Consider the following 21,520-nt stretch of genomic DNA (forward strand, 5'->3'; position numbering starts at 1 on the left):
GGGTCTTGCAGCTGGCAAATGCCTCTCCAGTTGGGGTCACTGGGGCAGAGGAAGGGAGCAGGAGATGGAAAATGAACCAAACCCTCTGCAGGGGACATTGTGGGCATCTGATGGGGTGATGAAAGCAGAAAGAATTGGAGGAGACTTCCAGAAGGCCTAGACATGGGCAGAAGGGTCAGGGAGCCAGGCCAGGATCGCCCAGGGGAGGCCAGGCCACTTTGGAGTGGGGGGGTGGGTAGACAAGCCCTGCTTCAGCCCCGGCGCCTGCTCTGACTGATTTCTTCTCCATTTTGATCCAGGGCTTGAACAGCATGTTCGAGGTGTACCTGGTGGGGAACAACTCGCACCACTTCATCATCTCCCCCACCTCCGTCCAAGGGAAGGCGGACGTTCGCATCCGGGTGGCCATCCCCCTGGACTATGAGACTGTGGACCGTTACGACTTCGACGTAAGGCCCGCTCACCCTCTCCTTGGCCGGGTGGGGGATTTCAGGGGAGGGTGGGGGTGGCACCGTCCCCTTAAATCCCCCCTTCCACCTCTCCCCATTCTTCCCTCATGGATCTGACCCAGAGAAGCCCACTGAGCTATGGCAGGGGCTAGGCTGGGCCTCCTCTTTTCCAGGAGGATGAGGAAATGTCCAAGAATTGAGTGGAATTTCATTAGGTACCATCAGAGCCTCAGAAACACATCAGGAACCTCTACTGCCCAGCATCAGCCAGCACGGCCCCCGTTAGCCTCTTCCTTCCCAGCAGATTCTGTAGCCACCCTAACCCTATGAGCACTGATGAGGGATTCACAGTAGCATGCATCTGGGATGGGCAGTGACTCAGACTGGTGCTCTGGGTTGGAATGGGCAGAGGCCCCAGGGGGACTCATGGGAACGAGGGCTCCAGGAGCATGTGAGAGCTCACCTGGCCCCTGCTTTACGCATCCAGCTCTTTGCCAATGAGAGTGTGCCTGACCACGTGGGCTACGCCAAGGTGAAGATCACCCTCATCAACGAGAATGACAACCGGCCCATCTTCAGCCAGCCACTGTACAACGTCAGCTTATACGAGAATGTCACCGTGGGGACCTCTGTGCTGACAGTCCTGGTGAGTCTCCGCTCTCCTGCAGGGCAGCTGAGCTCTGGGGTAGACCATCAGGAGGCATCCAGAGGGATCCAAGGAGTCTGAGCAATCAGGGAACGGAGTGCCCCCAAGCCCTCAGAGGCTGTGATGTTAGTATACTAGAGCATCTGGACTCTTCAGGATGGGCTTCCTTGGCCAGGGCAGCACTGTGGAGAAGGGACCAACCTGGGGAAGAATGAGGTTGGGCCCAGGATACTTTGGTTTTCTGCCTTGTCCCTGAGAGATACTGAGCCTGGGTGGGCCAGGAGCCCTGGACCTGCCCTCTAATGGAGACAAGTGCCAGCCATCTCTCAGGAAGGTGATCCTCTCTATCTGAGCACAGACACCAGGGAAGAACGGGCTCCTTGAAGATGCCTGGACATCCCCCACTGTCTTTGGCTGGGACTTTGACAGGGGACTCCTGCCAGTGTCCATTTGTGTCCATTAGTACTCGTGGTCACAAGGGATAGAAACCTTTAAGTGGCTCAAGCAAAAAAGGATTGGCTCATGTAACTCAAAAGTGTAAGTGATTTCAGGCATGGCTGTATCCAGGCATTCAGCTGAGCAGGAATCTGACTTCAGCACTGGGCTCTGCTTTTTTGTACTGGCAGAGAGGGACACCAGCACCCTTAGGCTCACTTCTCACCAATTTATCAACCCCAGTGGGGGAAAAATATTCTTTTTCAATAGTTCCAGCCAAAGTCCCAGAGCTGATTCTCATTGACCCAGCTTATTGGGCCACCCTGGAACCAATCATCATAATTCTGATATACCAGAGATGGGTCATACTCCCCTAGTGGAACAGGGGGTTGGGTCAACTCCATTCAAATTATATGGGCTGGGGCTTCCCTGGTGGCGCAGTGGTTGAGAGTCCACCTGCCGATGCAGGGGACACAGGTTCGTGCCCCGGTCCAGGAAGATCCCACATGCTGCGGAGCGGCTGGGCCCGTGAACCATGGCTGCTGAGCCTGTGCGTCTGGAGCCTGTGCTCCGCAACGGGAGAGGCCACAACGGTGAGAGGCCCGCGTACCGCAAAAAAAACAAAAACAAAAACAAATTATATGGGCTGAAAATGGGACAGGATATTCTATAGCAGCTTCTATTATCAGAACAAAGAGGGTTGCTGAGCAGACCAAAGTGGTAGATGTGGGCTACACAAGCTCAGGGGCTTGCCCGTAGTAGGTGCTCAATAAACGTTATGGAGTTTAACTCGCTGCTGCCCCTCCCTGCCCACTGAGGCCCCCAGAGTCCTTCCACTCTGGCTCCATTCTCACTCCAAGCATTGAGATTGCCCACTGATCTCAGGCCCCTACTCCATAGGGCGTTTACTCTACAGAAAGATGGTATGAAACTGTTTTGAGCCCCCAGGCCCTTCCCATCTGACAGTTATTAATATTTCAAACATATGTTTAGCTAGGCAGGCCGTCAGATGTAAACAGTAAGTCTGCTGCGGCTGTTTTCCTCCCACCTGCTTCCCCAGCCCATGGCTCTGCCAGCTTTCACCAAGTTGCTCATTGCAATCAGTCACCTGGTGCCTGAGGCCCCTTGGGCCCTCCTGCAGCCTCAAGGGGCCCAGCCAGAGAGCAAGCGCCAGAGGTTCTGGCCTTCTGGACCCAAAGAGAGCTTCTTCAGCCCCCCAGCCACCTTCCAATGTCAGGATGAAGGACACCCAAGCAGCCTGTCCCCCACAGGGCCTGGAGCCACATGGCAAAGAATTTGGATGTGAAGCCCAGGCTTGGCGGGTGGCCGGCAATTCCTTCGTGTCGTTCTTGCTGGGATGGAGGGTCTCACTTTGCAGTCCCCGGTTCCTGTGGCCCTGGCAAGGGTTGAGGGGAGCCTAGGATGTAGGGTGGGGGTGGGGGGTGAAGTGTGGAATGGCATACCTCTTGGCTGATGGCTGGCTGTAGGTGCCAAGGATGATGTGTGAAGCCCAATTCCATCTGGGGTTGGCACTGGAGAGCAGCTTCTCAAACTGGGTTTCCTCAAGCACTGGAGCAGTTCCTGGGCCTGCATGGACCCCTGCCCGCTGCCTATGACCCCTTTTCCAGTCCCTCTCCCAATGTTTAGCAGGTGCGTTCAGCCTCCTCTGTGGCTACCTGAGGGTCTCCGTCCAGGGCTGGCTCATCTGGGCAGCCTCTAGTTCCTCAGTGTGTCTGTCCAAGCCCTGCCCACCTTCCTATCAAACCCTCAGCCCCAGGGTTTGTGAAATTGTGCAGCTCTGAGGGGGCTGTTTCACCCAACGATAAGCTCTAGCAGCAGGGCTGTGTGTCTGAAGGAGATCAGGTCCTGAAGTGAAACAGTGGGCCCTGCATCCCTGCCTTCTCTGTGCACTGGTCTAACTATATTACCTCTAAGAATCTTCATTTCCCATCTGCAGAATGGGCATGAGTTCCCCCCACCACTCCCGCCGCCACCAAGGCTGCTAGGTGTGAATGACAGATGTGAAAGCATCCCCTGGTGACCCCCACTCACCGTCATCTCCCAGTCTCCCCAAGGTACTTCCAGAGCTCCTAGCAGGGGGCAAGTTTCACGGCCACACCTGCCACACCCACTGCCCTGGCCTCTCCCACCCTGCCCTTCTCCACTCAGACCCAGGGTTAGCCCAGTCTCTCTACCTCCTTTACTCCAGGAGGGGCTGAAATTATAGCTATCTGCTCAGGGACTGTGAAATTCCTTCTCCCTGACCTTTTCTGGGATGTTATTAAAACGTTTCATGGGCAGTTGTGTCAGAAAAAATTATTATGAAGAAAAGGAAAATGTTTCAGTTTGCACCGAAGGCCAGGGCAGAGCCTGCTGCCAGGGGCTTCCCCACCCCATGCCATGGCAGGGCCCCATTTCTGTGCCTCATCACCTGTCCTGGGGGAAGGTAGCAGTTCACCAGGGAGCTGGGAAAGCCAGGATAGGAGGGTGCCGTCGCCTGCAACCTGGGCATCCCAGCTCGGGTGGCATCCTTTCTCACCTCCCTGCTCCCCAGACCTTCCTCAGCCCAGGTTCTGAGGCCCTTACAGCCCCCAGTTATAGACAAATGAGTTTCCACTGGTGGAGGGGAAAGAGCAGGGATGTAGTGGTCAAAGACTTGACCTTGAGCCCCAACTCTGAAGGGTGACCACATAGAGGAGGGGTGTGTAGGTGCACATTTACCCACGTATGTTTGCTTGTGGGGGGGGTGTGTGTGTGCGTGCACGCACACAGGCATGCCCTTGTGTCTGTGCCTTTATGTGTGTGTGCAACTACGTGCACTCAGATACGTGTATATAACACGTGTGCGTGTGTGCGTGTGCAGGGTCCTGTATGATGCGGGTGGTTCCCCATCCTCTAGGTTCTATGGTTTCTTTCCCTCTCATATCCCCAGGCTGCTCTGATTCTCTCCTTCCAATCCTGCCTCCTGACCTGATAATAGGGGTTGGGTGGGAAGGCTGTGGGGTATCTTCCTAGGATTCTGCTGGGCTTCGGGCAGCCCTGTATCCTGGCCGATGGCTACCTGGGGCCTGGTGGGGTTTGTGGGTGCTGCTGGACAGTAGGAGAGCAATCTGAACGTTCAACAAATGTTTTTTTAATACCCACCACTGTGTCAGGCACATGGCCCTGAGGATACAATGGTGACGTGAGTCTTGCCCTCATGAAGTTTATAGTCTCTTGGGAAAACCTGATGTTAGTACTAAGAAGTGAATCTTTACATTAAGCGTTACTTGCTGTGATGGAGAGATCAGGGAGCTATGAAAACCTGTAACAGGGCATCTGAACTTGATTGGGGTCAGGGAAGCCTTCCCTGAGGAAGTGGCAATTGAGTAGGCGTTAACAGGTAAGCGAATGGAGAGAAGCACATTGGAGAAAGAGGGAATAGCATGTGCAAAGGCCCTGTGGCTGGAATGCAGTGGTGGGGGTGTGATGTGCAAGGAAGTCGAGTGCTGCTCCTCTGAGGCGGCGGGGGTTGGGGGTGGGTTCAACTGTCTCTCCTGAATTGCGCCCACCCCAAACATAACCACTGGGCTGCTGTTCTGATAGTGGAGAAGTCTTGTATCAACCCATCCACATTCTCTTACCTATTCCATCCTGGTGGCCCATGGCCAGCATTTGGGAAACAGCTGGCAGAAGCTGTTCCTGGGATGTGCAAGGAGCCAGCCTGGCCTCCTGCAGTACGGAGCTCGTGTCCCCAGATTTATTAGCTCCATGCCCCCTGGGCAGTGAGAGAGGGACACTGAGGAGGAGCAGCAGCCAGGAGGGCAGGTCTTCCCGCACTCCAAGAGGCCTTCCCTCCCTGCTCCAGGGGCGTGGAGCACAGCAAGGATGGGCAGAAGATGGAGTGCCGGACAAGACAGGATTCTTCCCCAGGCAGGAATCAAAGCAAGAAGGAGAGGTACATAACAGCCCTGATGGGGCAGGTGCAGGGCCCAGGACCAGCTCAGTTTGCTCAGCCCAGGGTTGGAGTGTCACCCCTCAACTCCAGGCAGACAGAGTGGCCTGTGGGGGCTGAAAGGCATGGCTCCTCTCTCCCTTCCATGCCCCTCTTCCCAGCCAGTCCTTGGGAGGCTGGTACCATCTTGGGCAGGGCCCTGAATGCTGTTCAGTTGTGGACTGTTCACTCCTTCTCCAGGATTTGGTTTTCTTCCCATTACGTGAGGAAAATAGTGTCTGCCCGGCCTGCGTTGGCTGGGCTGTTGGGAGGCTCCAGTGCAGTGATGTGTATGTAATTGGTAAGTGATTACAGACCTAAGTTGTGGTTCTTATTATCTTCGGTCTTAAAGGGCCCCATCTGGCCGCCCTTCAGCCTGTGTGTAAGCCCAGCTCGCAGAGCTGGGCCTCTTTCCTCCTCTGTTACCTGGGGAGGTACCCTGACAGGAACCTACCTGGGAGGGTTGTCATGAGAGTTCAGTGGAATGGTTGGTGAAGCCACTCGGTACCAAGCCTGGCCGGGGACACTCAGAAGATGTCAGCAAGTCATGCCAGCCTCCCGCCTGAGCTTTGATGTAGCCAGGACTCACTCGGAGTCTTGTAACCTGAGCGTGTCCCTGAGCCTCTGGGGCCCCATTGTCCTCATTATAAAGCTAGATGGTTGGGCCGATGCTGCTTCAGGGCCTTCTGGCTCCATGCGGCTTAATTCCAGTGCACTCTGCCCAAGAGGAAAAGTTGATTTTTGCTGTTTAGTTTCACTCCTGGCAACACAAACATGCTTCCTGTCCTTTGAGGATCCCTCACCCACCCACTGTTCTCTAGAGCTCCCTTGCCTGCCCTGCCCTCCCTCTCCCAGCCCCCATCTGGAAGTTTGGTGAAGGTTCCAGGTGGTCACTTCCCTGCTCCTGGAGCTCACCAGCTGTTCCTAGTCATCCAGCCTGGCCTCCCTCCCCAGGGGCATCAAAAGAGGCAGCCGTGCTCCTGCTGGCCCCCTTCACTCCCTCCTCCCCTGCCCACTGACACCAAAGGCAAAGGTGTGTGTGATGTGACTGCCCCAGGCTGACCCTGGTGAAGGCCATCCTCAGTCCTGGAAGAACTGAAATGCAGCGTGCCTCTTCCATCAGCTGTCAGGCTGCGAGGCCTCTTCCCCAGCCCTGAGAGCCTGCAGGCTCAGGGCACACCGCCCACCCCACCCCCCCAACATTGCTGAATCCAAGGAATTTAACATGGGCCTCACCCTGGGTGCTGGGAATTCGATGGCCCAGCCAGGTGGTCTGGGAAGGCCAGTCCCCTGCCTCGGCCTCAGGTGGTGCTCCCTGGTCCCTCTGGCCCCTTGCAGAAGGACTTCCTGCTCTGCAAGTGGGGGGGCACCTCCCAGCTGCATCAGCACCTGCAGGAGGGAACTTGAGGAGCAAAGCTTTGAAACCAGGGAGACTCAGGTTGAAATTCTGCCCCTACCCTTGCTGTCTCTGTGACCCTAGACAGATGCCTGGCTGTGTCTGAACCTAAGTCCCCAGAGTTTGCGGTGGGGATGATAGTAATTATATCTATCCCATGATTTAAAAAGATGTACTTTAGAACTCTCACACCCAGAAAGTGCTGGGCGACTGACAGCTGTGCTCGCTAGTGCTGTCGCTGGTTTTCTTCTCCACCATCATATTTGGGGGTCAGTGGAGCTTCAGAGAACACTGGCTCTTAAACCTAGGTCTCTGGGTTCCTGGATTCTCTGCCTTTGGCTCCGACTTCACTGGACACTGGGTCCTCTTAGTTGACACACTGGTGAGTTCTTGTCTGTGCCCGACCCTGGGCCTCTAACATTCAGGCCCCAGCGTCAAGAAGCAGAAGAGAGAGGTTAAATGAGGATGCGGCCGGAGGGCTAAGACTCAGAGGAGGCAGGCAGCAGGTGCGACAGGAGGACTGGCTTCATGCATGTGCGGCCTGGGCCTTTACTTGGGAGGCTGCAAGTAGGAGGGCCTCACCCTGGGTTTGATGCTCTACTGTCGCCGTCTTGAGATTCTTAATTTTTTAACAAGGGGCGCTGCATGTTCATTTTGCACTGGAAAATTATGCAAATTATGTAGCCTATCCTGGCTATAGGAGCTCCATAATTCTGTGCCCAAAGGAGCTCTGTGGTTGTCCGTTGTTTTCGTCTATTCCCACGTTCCATCGGCCCTGGCTCAGTAATCGCTTGCCTTGTGCCATGCTCCAAGCAAGGGCCCACCGAGCTTGTTTCGGTTCCAAACGCTGTGTGAGAAACCATCCCACACTTAGCGGCATAAAGCTACAACCGTTTTGTTACGTTCGTGGATCGGGTGGGTCAGGAGTATGGAAAGGGCCCAGCAGGGGAGCCCTTCTCTGCTCCAAGTCTGGGGGTGACTCTAGCCACTGGCGGCTCCTCCCTCTGTCTGGCACCTGGGCTGGTCTGGCTGAAGGATTGGCTCAGCCCGACACTGTGTTCTGAGCCCCTGCCTGTGGCCTCTCCACATGGTGCAGGCATCTCAGGCATGGCTTGTAGAGAGAGCTCCTCAGAGGAGGCCTCTGGGAAACGGGTGTCCCAAGAGAGCCAGGCAGAAGCTGCGTGGCCTTTTGTGATCTGGCCTAGAGGTCACGCTGCATTTCCTCTGAATGCTATCGGTTACAGTGAGACACCAAGGCAGGTTCACGTTTAAGAAGAGGGGCTATAGACCGTCCCCAGCTCTCAACGCTCCTTTCCTGAGATGCACATAAGTGTGGCGCTGGGATACAGCCGATTCCCACTCTTCCTGGGTGCTGTGCAAACATAATCAGGAGAACAGAAGCTGGGAACCCTTCAAACCCCATTATCAGCCTGGAAGTGTTCTCTGCCAATAGTGGGAGGAGGGGAGAGAAAAGAGAGTAATCCCAGGCACTCCCTGGCCGGTAAAGCTCCAGCGCCCTAGGCCTGGGTTGGCAGTCAAGGTCCCCACACCCTGGCCCTGAGCCGCTTTCCAGCTATCTGCCCGCTACACCTCTCATACCCCTTCTCTCCTGCCTGACCAGAGTCCCCAGCTTCCCTGCACACCGTCTGCACTTCCTCACACCCCTCCCCCCACCTAGCTCTCCCTCCCTCCTGTCTGAGACCATCAAAAGCCTGCTGACCCTCAGAGCCAGCCTAGTTGGCAGCCTCCCCATGAGTAGCCATCTCCCTCTGGTAACGGGCACGTGCCCACCTCCCCCGAGGTCCTCCCCCTCCTCTCCAACTCCCCTGCGTGCCTGCACCTCGCTTTCCCTGGCTGCTCTCACCACTCCTGTGGGGGCAGCATGGCTCATGTCCTCTTCTCCCCACTCCACAGAGAACCTCCTGAAGGCAGGTTCTCTCTGTCTGGGTGCCCCCATCCCTGGGCTGTGTGGCACAGAGGAGGTTTGACTCCTGTGGTCTGGAGTGTCTAGGGCAGCTTCCTCGGAGGAGGGATGGAGGCAGAGGTCTCATGGGGAAACTGAGGCATGGAAAGGGGAAATTATACACCCAAGTTCACCCAGAGAGTCAAGGGCAGAGATGTTTGTCTGAATCCAAAGCCTCATACCCCCATGTTTCACTGTGTATACCAGGCTCCCAAGCACCCGCTCTGGCGATGGGCACAGGGGGAAGACGGCTGGACAGGGAGCCCCGAGGCCTGGGCTCTAGACCACTGACTCGCTCTGTGACCCTGTGCCAGTCTCATTCCATCTCTGGACCTTGGCTTCCTGCTCAGTCCAAGGAGAGGGTAAACTGGATGCCCTCTGATTATCCTTCCTAGGTCAGGGGAGGTCTGGGGATGCAGACCCCAGGCCAGGAGCAAAGGCCAGGGTCCAGAAGGTGCAATGGCCACCAGATTCCAGGATCCCTTCGGCCTCCTAGTCCTAATCAGGGCATGTGATTACAAGGTCAAGGCTGAAATGTGCCCAGCCCTTCAGCCTGCCTCTGCAGACAGGTATGCAGGAGCTGACCTTGCTTTCTTGGCTGCTGCTGGCAGGGCCGGGTGCCCTGTGAGCCCCTGTGTCTCCCCTATAGCAGCCTCCCCTCTGCCCCTCCCAGAACAGGACTCTGCACTCTCTGGGGGAAAGGGGGCTCCCAGATGCAACTACCATACTCCTTCATTCTGTGACTGTTTATCGAGGGCTTGGAATAATGGCAGTGAATGAGACAGACAAACATCCGTGTATGTACCAGGGGTGGAGACAGATGGCGAACAAGGAAATACAGAGCGTGTCAGAGGGGGATGCATGCCTTGGGGGAAAGTATAGCTGAGGGCAGTAAGGAGTTCTGGGGGTGGCATTGTTACTGTATTCTACCAGGTGGTCAAGGAAGGCAGGCCTCTCACAGAAGGTGACCTTAGACAGAGACCTGAAAGAAGGCAGGGGAGTCTGAGTTGAGGATTCTGCAAAGAGCTGCCCCAGGCTAAGGGAGCTGCAGGTGAGAGGCTTGAGACAAGAGCCCGGGGGTGGGTGGATATGCAGAGAGGAAGAGGGAGGACCAGAGGAGGTCAGGATGTGACTGTGCTGAAGGGGAGCCAGATGGATCACGGAAGCTGCTGTGTGGAGAGCAGGCCAGCGGGAGGGGCCGAGGACACCCAGGTGGAAGCGGGCGACTAGATGAGAGACGATGGCCCCGACCACCCAGGTGACAGTGGAGGTGGGGAGAGCTCTCCTAGCCTGTGCTCAGGTCAGAACAGTGGCTCCACCATTCTCCTCCCCAGACCCAGCAAGGCACACCCATCTTCATCCCCACCTGGCTGCCAGGTGCTCCCTGTACCTTCACAGACACTGAAGTGGGTGGACAGCCCCTGTTGGCGTCCTGCCTCAGCTTCTCACCAGCAGGTTGGCTTTGGGCAGGTTATTCACTGTCCCTGAGTTTCGGTTTCCTCCTTTATAAAATGGGCAAAGTAATTCCATCTCAGCAATGTTGTAGGGTGACGTGTGGAAAGATAGTGGTCTGGAGCCCGCGCACAGCAGATGCTCCCGTTGCGGTCCCAGCCCCTGCTGCAGGCCAAGCGTCCAGTGTTATCCGTGCTGCTCTGCAACAGTGTCCTCTCCCTGTTTCTGATAGCCTTGCTTCAGCTCGATTCTATCATTGTGTAAAGCTGGTGACAGAAATTGCCAACGTGAATTATTAGCAAGTTTGGGAGATAATAGCCCCCAATGGGCAGGCCCCATCCAGACACTTTAGCAAAACCCAACAGAGGTGTGCAGGTCAGCACAGGAAAGAGTGGAAGCAGGGCTCCTGGCAACTGGGTCCCCTAGGCTGTCCTTCCCCTTCCTCCTGCCCCCCTACCTCTGCTGTCTTTCCCCACCCCCTCCTGACACCCCTCACCACAGGCATCTTAATTGATCTCATTGTTCTCCAATCCCTAGAGACCTGAGGCTCCAGCTGTGCTTAAACAGAACAAAATCTCTTCCAATTTCCCCACCGTTTAAAAGAAAATTGAATTCTTTATCTGCAGCCTGGGGAGGGGAAGAGAGAGGCTAGAGACGCACGCACGCACGCACACACGCACACATAAATAGTAGTCACCTTAGCTCGGCTCCCAAGCGGGCCTGGAAGGCCTTTGTAGACACACCGTCCCCCATTTGAGGGGGTGTCTCGGCTGTACTTCTGGGCCCCTTTAATCTGCTCTTTGGTTCATCTCCAGTCAGAGGGGCCAGGCACTGGGAGGAAGCTGAGCTGCTTGATGGTGATTGACGGGTCCAAGTTCCTCTGTCTGTCAGGCCTCAGTGCTCCTCGGATGTGTTTATCTCTTTAATCTAAATATCAATCCATAAAACCAAAATGGGATGGAATTAGAGGTAGGACAGGTGCTAAGGAGAGAGAGAGAGAGAACAGAGCTGGCTGCCCGCTGCCACCCTGGGCTTCTGAAAGGACCTCGGCAGGGCATGTGGGTTGGAGGCCGCAGGGGGCCGCCTGAGACTGGCTAGAGCCTGGGTCAGAATGGAGAGCGGGACTCCCCCAGCTTTGCCCCTGAAGTGGATTGTCCCAGACTTTGTTCACGGTCCAACAGTTTCCCGCCATTTAGTCGCTTGACTACTGGATTTTTGTCAAATTGATCTAAACCCTCGTTTCCCATCAAGCCTTTGATGTCTCCCTCATTGGCGCCTCTAGATCCCCCATCCTTGACAGGAGCGGCTCTGTCTGTTACTTACCTTTGCCCCTTTGCAAAAAAAACTGGAAGGATGCTGTTGTTTATCATCATAGGCCTGGTGAGCGGGTGATGTGAGCTTAGTAAATGGCAAGTACTTTACAGAATAGTACTTATCTCTTCTGTACCCATTGTGCAGAAGAAAGAAACAGAGGCCCAGAGTGGTAAGTAACCTGTCTGGGGCCAGCCAACAGTGAGTGACCAAGCCAGGATTCAAACCTGGGTCTGCCTGATTCCAAAGCCCCTGAGTCCCCCTCCCGTTTGCCGGTCACCATCAGGTGCCCATTCCCACGCTGGGCTCCAGCCTATTGTTGAAATCAGCTGTCTCCAGGGTCCAGGGAGATGGGCCCAGCGCTGGCCTCAGAGACCGGACTCACCCCATCACTGGGTGACCTTGAGCAGGTCCCTGGCTCCCAGGGCCCTGGTGTCCTCATCTGTAAAATGAAGGGATTGTGCTGGCTGCCCTCTAAGGCCCCCTGTGCCAACAACGTGCGACCACCGGCCCCTGACAGCCCCCTCCTGCCCTGAGAGCTGTGATTCCCTGCCCTCTGCGCCTGTCAGAGTCCCCCTTCAGTAGGGTTGCTGCTGATTATTCCTCTCAGGCAGTCGCTCAAAGGGCATGAGAGGGAAGAAAATATACCCCCTGGGTGAGGGGACAGTGGGTAGCTGTAAGCGTGGCCAGGGCCAGAATGAGTTCATCAATTCAGTAAAGCCAATGGCTGTACAAAGTCCACCTGTGCCTTGTGCCAGGAGGGTCAGGAGCCCTGGGACCAGCTGACAGGGGAGGGGCCCAGGCCTGAGAGCTCGTCCTGGGAGCAGGTGGGAGAAAGGCTGAGGGAGCAGGAAGAGGGGCCCGCAGAGGTTTAGGGAGAAGTTGAGCAGGGCCTATGGGTTTGGGGTGACTTAATCTTGCTGCATAATTCTTGTCAGAGGGTATGACACCTGTGGTTCCTGTCACCTTGTTTCCCTACTGGCTCAAAGTCCCGTATGCCCATTGGTTTGGTTAGTGTTTTTCAAACTTTTTCTTACCATGGTCCATAATAAAAACCACATTTAACTTCATGACCCAGAATACACACTCAAACACGCACATCCACATGTAGAACAAAACAGTACTTCCCTGCTAAGTGTGATAATACACCCTAGTTGTATTTTATTCTGCTAGGTTTCATTTTTTCATGAGAACTTTTAAGATCTACTATCTTAGCAACTTTCAAATGTACAATAAAGTATCACTAACTATAGTCACCATGCTGTATGTTGCATCCCCAGGACTTATTTTATAATACGTTTGTACCTTTTGGTCTCCTTCACTCCTTTCGCCCACCTCCACCCCTGCCTCTGGCAACCAACAATTTGTTCTCTGTAGCTATGAGCTCAGTTTTGGTGGTGGTGTTTGTTTAAATTCTATATATAAGTAAGAGCATATGATATTTGTCTTTCTCTGTCTGACTTATTCCACTTGAGGGCATAATGCCCTCAAGGATGTCCATCCATGTTGTCACAAATGGCAAGATTTCCTTCTTTTTTATGGCTGAGTAATATTCCATTGTATGTATGTGTACTGCATCTTCTTTAACCATTCTCCATCAATGAACACTTAGGTTGTTTCCATATCTGGGCTATTGTGTAAAAAAAAAAAATGTTGCCATCAGCATGGGAGGTCAGATGTCTTTTCAAGTTAGTGTTTTCATTTTCTTCAGATAAATATCCAGAAGTGGAATTGCTGGATCATATGGTAGCTCTATTTTTAATTTTTTGAGGAATCTCTATACTGTCTTCCACAGTGGCTGCACCAATTTACATACCCACCAACAGTGCACAAGGGTTTTCTATCCACATTCTCATCAACACTTGTTATTTGTTATCTTTCTGATAATAGCCATTCTAATAGGTATGAGGTAATATCTCACTGTGGTTTTGATTTTCATTTCCCTGATGATTAGTAATGTTGAACACCTTTTCAAGTACCTGTTGGCCATCTGTACATCATCATTGGAAAAATTCCTATTCAGATCCTCCACCCTTTTTAAAAATATTTATTTATTTATTTATTTGGTTGCACTGGATCTTAGTTGTGGCTCACCTGCTCCTTAGTTGCAGGCAGGTGGGCTCCTTAGTTGTGACATGCATGTGGGATCTAGTTCCCTGACCAGGGATCAAACCCAGGCCCCCTGCATTGGGAGTGCGGAATTTTAACCACTGTGCCACCCTCTGCCCACTTTTTAATCAGATTGGGTTTTTGATAGTGAGTTATATGTGTTCTATAGACATGGATATGACCCCCCTTATCAGATATGTGATTTGCAAATATGTTCTCCCATTCAGTAGGTTATCTTTTCGTTTTGTTTGTTTCTTTTGAAGTTTGGAAGCTTTTTAGTTTGATGTACTCCATCTGTTTATTTTTTAATTTGTTGCTCTTCCTTTCAGTGTCAAATCCAAAAAAATCATCACCAAGACTGATGTCAAAGAGCTTCCCACCTATGTTTTCTTATGGTTTGAGGTCTTATATTTAAGTCTCTCATCCATTTTGAGTTCATTTTTTAAAGTTTTATTAGAGTATAGTTGATTTACAATGTTGTGTTAGTTTCAGGTGTACAGCAAAGTGATCCTGTTATACATATACATATATTCATTCTTTTTCAGATTCTGTTCTCATATAGGTTATCACAGAATATTGAGTAGAGTTCCCTGTGCTATACAGTAGGTCCTTGTTGGTTATCTACCTTATATATAGTAGTGTGTATATGTTAATCCTAAACTCCTGATTTATACCTCCCTGCCACATTTCCCCTTTGGTAACCATAAGGTTATTTTTTGATATCTGAAAGTCTGTTTCAGTTTTGTGAATAAGTTCATTTGCATCATTTTTAAAATGAGATTCCACATATAAGCGTTATCATGTGATATTTGCTTTCTGTGTCTGACTTACTTCACTTAGTATGATAATCTCTAGGTCCATCCATGTTGCCACATATGGCATTATTTTGTTCTTTTTATGACTGAGTAATATTCCATTGTATATATGTACCACATCTTCTTTAACCATTCCTCTGTTGATGGATATTTAGGTTGCTTCCGTATCTTGGCTATTGTAAATAGTGCTGCAATGAACATTGGGGTGCGTGTATCCTTTTGAACTATGGTTTTCTCTGGATGTATGCCCAGGAGTGGGATTGATGGATCATATGATAGTTCTATTTTTAGTTTTTAAAGGAATCCCCATACTGTTCTGCATAGTGGTTGTACCAATATACATTCCCACCAATAGTGTAGGAGGGTTCCCTTTTCTCCATACCCACTCCAGCATTTGTTTGTAGACTTTTTGATGATGGCCATTCTCACTGGTGTGAGGTGATACCTCACTGTAGTTTTGATTTACATTTCTCTGATAATTAGTGATGTTGAGCACCTTTTCATGTGCATTTTGGCCATCCGTATGTCTTCTTTGGAGAAATGTCTATATAGATCTTCTGCCCATTTTTTGATTGGGTTGTTTGTTTTTTTGATATAGAGCTGCATGAGCTGTTTGTATATTTTGGAGATTAATCCTTTGTTGGTCACTTCATTTGCAATTATTTTCTCCCACTTTGTGGATTGTCTTTTCGTTTTGTTTATGGTTTCATGTGCTGTGCAGAAGCTTTTAAGTTTAACTAGGTCCCATTTGTTTGTTTTTATTTTTATTACTCTAGGAGGTGGATCAAAGAAGATATCGCTGCAATTTATGTTAAAGAGTGTTCTGCCTATGTTTTCCTCTAAGGGTTTTATAGTGTCCAGCCTTACATTTAGGTCTTTGATCCATTTTGAGTTTATTTTTGTATATGGTATTAGGGAATGTTTTAATTTCATTCTTTTACATGTAGCTTTCCAGTTTTCCCAGCACCACTTACTGAAGATACTGTCTTTTCTCCATTGTGTTGTCTAGCCTCCTTTGTCATAGATTAATTGACCATAGGTGCATGGGTTTATTTCTGGGCTTTCTATCCTTTTCTGTTGATCTATATTTCTGTCCTTGCACCAGTACCATACTGCTTTGATGACTGTAGCTTTGTAGTATAGTCTGAAGTTAGGGAGCCTGATTCCTCTAGCTCCATTTTTTCTTTCTCAGGATTGCTTTGGCTATTCGGGGTCTTTTGTGTTTCCATACAAAATTTTTAAATGTTCTAGTTCTGTGAAAAAAATGCCATTGGTAATTTGATAGGGATTGCACTGAGTCTGTAGATTGCCTTGGGTAGTATAGTCATTTTGAAAATATTGATTCTTCCAATCCAAGAACATAGTATACCTTTCTATCCGTTTGTGTCATCTTCAATTTCCTTCATCAGCATTTTATAGTTTTTCAGAGTACAGGTCTTTTGTCTTCTTAGGTAGGTTTATTCCTAGGTATTTTATTCTTTTTGATGCCATGGGAAAAGGGATTGTTTCCTTAATTTCTCTTTCCGATCTTTCATTGTTAGTGTATAGGAATGCAGGAGATTTCTGTGTATTAATTTTGTATCCTGGAACTTTACCAAATTCATTGATGAGTTCTAGTGGTTTTCTGGTAATATCTTTAGGATTTTCTATGTATAGTATCGTGTCATCTGCAAACAGTGACCCTTCTTTTCCAATTTAGATTCTTTTTATTTCTTTTTCTTCTCTGATTGCCATGGATTTCCAAAACTATGTTGAATAAAAGTGGCAACAGTGGACAACCTTGTCTTCTTCCTGATCTTAGAAGGAATGCTTTCAGCTTTTCACTGTTGAGAATGTTAGCTGTGGGTTTGTCATATATGGCCTTTATTATGGTTTTTTTTTTTGCTTTTTCTGCATTTATTGATATCCTATTAAGAGAATAAAAGGAAAAATTAAATTAGTTAATTTTTGAATGTTAAGTCAACCTTGCATACCTGGGATAAAACCTAGTATGTGATGTATTGTTGAATTTGATTTGCTATTATTTTATTAAGAATTTTGGGGTTTATATTCATGAAGGATATTGGTCTATAATCTTTTTTATGGTAATGTCTTTCTCAGGTTTTGGTATTACATTTATCCTTGTCTCATAAAATGAGTTTATAAGTAATCCCTTCGGTATGTTTTAAAAAGTTTGCATGAGATGGGTCTTATTTCTTCTTGAATATTTGAGGGGATTCACTGGGGTTACCATCTGGTCCTGGAATTTTCTTTGGGGGAAGCTTTAGATTCATATTCCTTAATAGATATAGGTGTATTCAGATTTTTTTGTTATTTTTCATGCAAATTTTGGTAATTTTGGGGGGGAGAGGGATTTGTCCTTTCATCTCAGTTTTTGAAAATTTTAGCATAAAGTTGTTCATAGCATTCTTTTTATTATCCTCTAATGTCTGTGAGGTCTGTGCTGACCATCTCTTTTTCATTCCTCCTTTTGGGGTTTTCTCTTTTTCCTTGATTAGCTAGAAGTTTGTCATTTTTGTTTATAAGTTCAAAGAATCAACTTTTGGCTTTGTTAATTTTCTCTATTATTTATTTTCTATTTTATTGACTTTCCTCTTATTATAATTTATTTCTTTTTTACTTTGTTTTTTTTTTTTAGTTTCTTAAGATGGAATCTTAGGTCATTGATTTTAGATTTTTCTTCTAATATAAGTATTTAAAGTTATGGATTTTCATCTAAGCATTCATAAGTTGTATCAAGAAAAATTGATATTCAGTACATTCTTTGTCATTTAGTTTAAAATTTTTTCTTTTTCATTTTATTTTTTATTGAAGTATAGTTGAATTACAATATTGTGTTAATTACTGCTGTACAAAGTGACTCAGTTATACATATAGATATTCATTTTTCATATTCTTTTCCATTATGGTTTATCACAGGATATTGAATACAGTTCCCTGTGCTATACAGTAGGACCTTGTTGTTTATCCATTCTGTATATACCAGTATACATCTGCTAATCCCAAACTCCCAATCCAGCTGTCTCCCATCCCCCTCCCCGTCGGCAACCACCAGTCTATTCTCTATTCTGTTTCTGTTTCATAGATAGGTTCATTTGTGTCATCTTTCAGATTCCACATAAAAGTGATATCATATGGTATTTGTCTTTCTCTTTCTGACTTGCTTCGCTTAGTATGATACTCTCTAGTTGCATCCATTTTGCTGAAAATGGCATTATTTCATTTTTTATGGCTGAGTAATATTCCATTGTATATATGTACCACATCTTCTTTATCCATTCATCTGGTAGTGGGCATTTAGGTTGTTTCCATGTCTTGCCTATTGTGAACAGTGCTGCTAGGAACATAGGGGTGCATGTATCTTTGTGAATTACAGTTTTGTCTGGATATAAGCATGGGCTTTATTGTGTTAAGGTAAGTTCCCTCTATGCCCACTTTCTGGAGAGTTTTTATCATAAGTGGGTGTTGAATTATATCAAAAGCTTTTTCAGCATCTACTGAGATGATCATATGGTTTTTATCCTTCAGTTTGTTAATGTGGTGTATCATACTGATTGATTTGAGTATACTGAAGAACCCTTGCATGCCTGGGATAAATCCCAGTTGATCATGGTGTATGATCCTTTTAGTGTACTGTTGAATTAGGTTTGCTAGTATTTCGATGAGGTTTTTCTGTGTCTATGTTCATCAGTGATATTGGCCTGTAGTTTTCTTTTTTCATGGTATCTTTGTCTGGTTTTGGTATCAGGGTGATGGTGGCCTCATAGAATGAGCTTGGGAGTGTTCCTTCCTCTGCAATTTTTTGGAAGTGTTTAAGAAGCCCAGGTGTTAACTCTTCTCTAAATGTTTGATAGAATTCGCCTGTGAAGTCATCTGGTCCTGGATTTTTGTTGGAAATTTTTAAATCACAGTTTCAATTTCATTCCTTGTGATTGGTCTGTTCATATTTTCTATTTCTTCCTGGTTCAGTCTTGGAAGTTTGTAGCTTTCTAAGAATTTGTCCGTTTCTTCTAGGTTGTCCATTTCATTGGCATATAGTGGCCTGCAGTAGTCTTTTATGATCCTTTGTATTTCTGTGGCGTCCATTATAACTTCTCCTTTTTCATTTCAAATTTTATTGATTTGAGCCCTCTCTTTTTTTTCTTGATGAGTCTGGCTAAATGTTTTTCAATTTTGTTTATCTATTCAAAGAAACTTTTGAATAACTTTTAGTTTCATTGATCTTTTCTATTGTTTTCTTTATTTCTATTTCATTTATTTCTGCTCTGATCTTTATGATTTCTTTCCTTCTACTAACTTTGGGTTTTCATTGTTCTTCTTTCTCCAGTTGCTTTAGCTGTAAGGTTAGGTTGTTTATTTGAGATTTGTCTTGTTTCCTGAGGTAAGATTGTATGGCTACAAACTTCCCTCTTAGAACTGCTTTTGCTGTGTCCCAAGGTTTTGGATCATCATGTTTTCATTGTCAGTTGTCTCTAGGTATTTTTTGATTTCCTCTTTGAGTCCTTCAGTGATCCATTGGTTGTTTAGTAATATATTGTTTAGCCTCCATGTGTTGGTGTTTGTTATAGTATTTTTTTTTAAATTTATTTCTAATCTCATAGCATTGTGGTCTGAAAGGATGCTTGATATGATTTCAGTTTTCTTAAATTTACCAAGGCTTGATTTGTGGCCCAAGATGTGATCTATCCTGGAGAATGTTCCATGTGCACTTGAGAAGAACGTGTATTCTGCTGATTTCGGATAGAATCTTCTATAAATATCAGTTAAATCCATCTGGTCTAATGTGTCATTTAAGGCCTGTGTTTCCTTATTGATTTTCTGTCTGGATGATCTGTCCATTGATGAAAGTGGGGTGCTAAAGTCCCCCATTTTTATTGTGTTACTATTGATTTCTCCTTTTATGGCTGTTAGCATTTGCCTTATATATTGAGGTGCTCCTATGTTGGATACATATATATTTCCAATTGTTATATCTTCTTCTTGGATTGATCCCTCAATCATTATGTAGTACCCTTCTTTGTCTCTTATAATAGTCTTTATTTTAAAGTCTATTTTGTCTGATGTGAATATTGCTCCCAGCTTTCTTTTGATTTCCATCTGCATGGTATACCTTTTTCCATTCCCTCACTTTCAGTCTGTACGTGTCCCTAGATCTAAAATAGGTCTCTTGGGCTTCCCTGGTGGTGCAGTGGTTGAGAATCTGCCTGCCAATGCAGGGGACACGGGTTCGTGCCCCGGTCTGGGAAGATCCCACATGCCGCGGAGCAGCTGGGCCCGTGAGCCATGGCCGCTGAGCCTGCGTGTCCGGAGCCTGTGCTCCACAATGGGAGAGGCCACAACAGTGAGAGGCCCGTGTACCGCAAAAAAAATAATAATAATAAAGTGGGTCTCTTGTAGACAGCATATATCCGGGTCTTGTTTTTTGTATCCATTCAGCCAGTCTATGTCTCCTGGTTTGAACATTTAATCCATTTTTATTTAAGGTAATTATTGATATATATGTTGTTATTGCAATTTTGTTAATTGTTTTGGATTTGTTTTTGAAGGTCTTTTTTCTTCCCTTCCTCTTTTGTTCTCTTGTGATTTGATGTGTATCTTTTGTGTTGTTTGGTTTTACTTTTTTGTGTGTGTAGATTCTTTGGGGGGGATTGTAGATTTTTGGTTTGTGGTTCCCATGAGGTTTTGATATAGCAGTCTATATATGTACAAGATTGTATCAAGATGCTGGTCTCTGAATTTCCAGTGCATTTCCAATATCCTGTATTTGTACTCTCCTTTTCTCACAGTTGCTGGTGTTGATATCATATTTGTATGTGTGTGATTTCTTACCTTTGCATTATGTTTGCCTTTACCAGTGAGCTTTCCAATTCATAATTTTCTTGATTCTAGTTGTGGCCTTTTCTTTTGCACCTAGAGAAGTTCCTTTAACATTTGTTGTAAAGCTGGGTTTGTGGTGCTGAATTCTCTTAGATTTTGCTTGTTTGTGGCTTTTGATTTCTCTGTCAAATCTGAATGAGAGCCTTGCTGGATAGAGCATTCTTGGTTGTAGGTTTTTTCTTTTTCATCACTTTAAGTATATCATGCCACTCCCTTCTGGCCTGCAGAGTTTCTGCTGAAAAATCAGCTGATAACCTTATGGGGATTCCCTTGTATATTGTTGCTTTTCCCTTGTTGCTTTTAATATTTTTTCTTTGTCTTAATTTTTTGTCAGTTTGATTAATATGTGTCTCAGTATGTGCCTCTCCGGGTTTATCATATGTGGGACTCTCTGTGCTTCCTGTACTTGAGTGTTTCCTTTCCCATGTTAGGGAAGTTTTTGGGTATAATCTCTTCAAATATTTTCTCAGGCTTGTTCTGTCTCTCTTCTCTTTCTGGAACCCCTATAATGTGAATGTTCATGCATTTCATGTTGTCCCAGAGATCTCTGAGACTGTCCTCATTTCTTTTCATTCTTTATTCTGTTCCATGGCAGTGATTTCCATCATTCTGTCTTCCAGCTCACTTATTTGTTCTTCTGCTTCAGTTATTCTGTTATGGATTCCTTCTAGTGCATTTTCCATTGCAGTTATTGTATTGTTCATCTCTGTTCTTTAAATCTTCTAGCTCTTTGTTAAACTACTTTTGTATCTTCTCAATCTGTGCCTTCTTTCTTTTTCTGAAGATCTTGGATCATCTTTACTATCATTACTTTGAATTCTTTTTCAGGTAGGTTGCCTATCTCCTCTTCATTTAGTTGTTCTTGTGGGTTTTTATCTTGTTCCTTTGTCTGGAACATATTTCTTTGCTATCTCATTTTGTCTAATTTTCTGTGTTTGTGGTCTCCTTTCCACTGGCTCCAGGATCATAGCTCTTCTTGCTTCTGGTGTCTGTCTCCTCGTGGTTGAGGTTGGTCCTGGGGCTTGTGTAGGCTTCCTGGTTGAAGGGATTGGTGCCTGCCCACTGGTTGATGGAGCTGAGTCTTGTCCCTCCAT

The 21,520-nt window shown here is 47.5% G+C and overlaps 1 protein-coding gene across 1 annotated transcript in view; it reads left to right on the plus strand.

Moving 5' to 3' along the window:
* The window catches only part of LOC309815846 (cadherin-23-like), a gene marked incomplete at its 5' end in the record, with an annotated part of 205,170 nt that extends 203,858 nt beyond the window's left edge, over window positions 1–1,312 (plus strand). Inside the window, 2 exons of the mRNA XM_082642928.1 lie at window positions 300–449; window positions 937–1,312. Coding sequence (XP_082499054.1) covers window positions 300–449; window positions 937–1,176 — 390 coding nt within the window. The 3' untranslated portion in view covers window positions 1,177–1,312. The remainder of the gene's footprint in view (window positions 1–299; window positions 450–936) is intronic.
* Between the last annotated feature and the right edge of the window lie 20,208 nt (window positions 1,313–21,520).

This window comes from Mesoplodon mirus (assembly GCF_964341445.2).
Source record: "Mesoplodon mirus genome assembly, chromosome: 2".
NCBI classification, from domain to species: Eukaryota; Metazoa; Chordata; class Mammalia; order Artiodactyla; family Ziphiidae; genus Mesoplodon; species Mesoplodon mirus.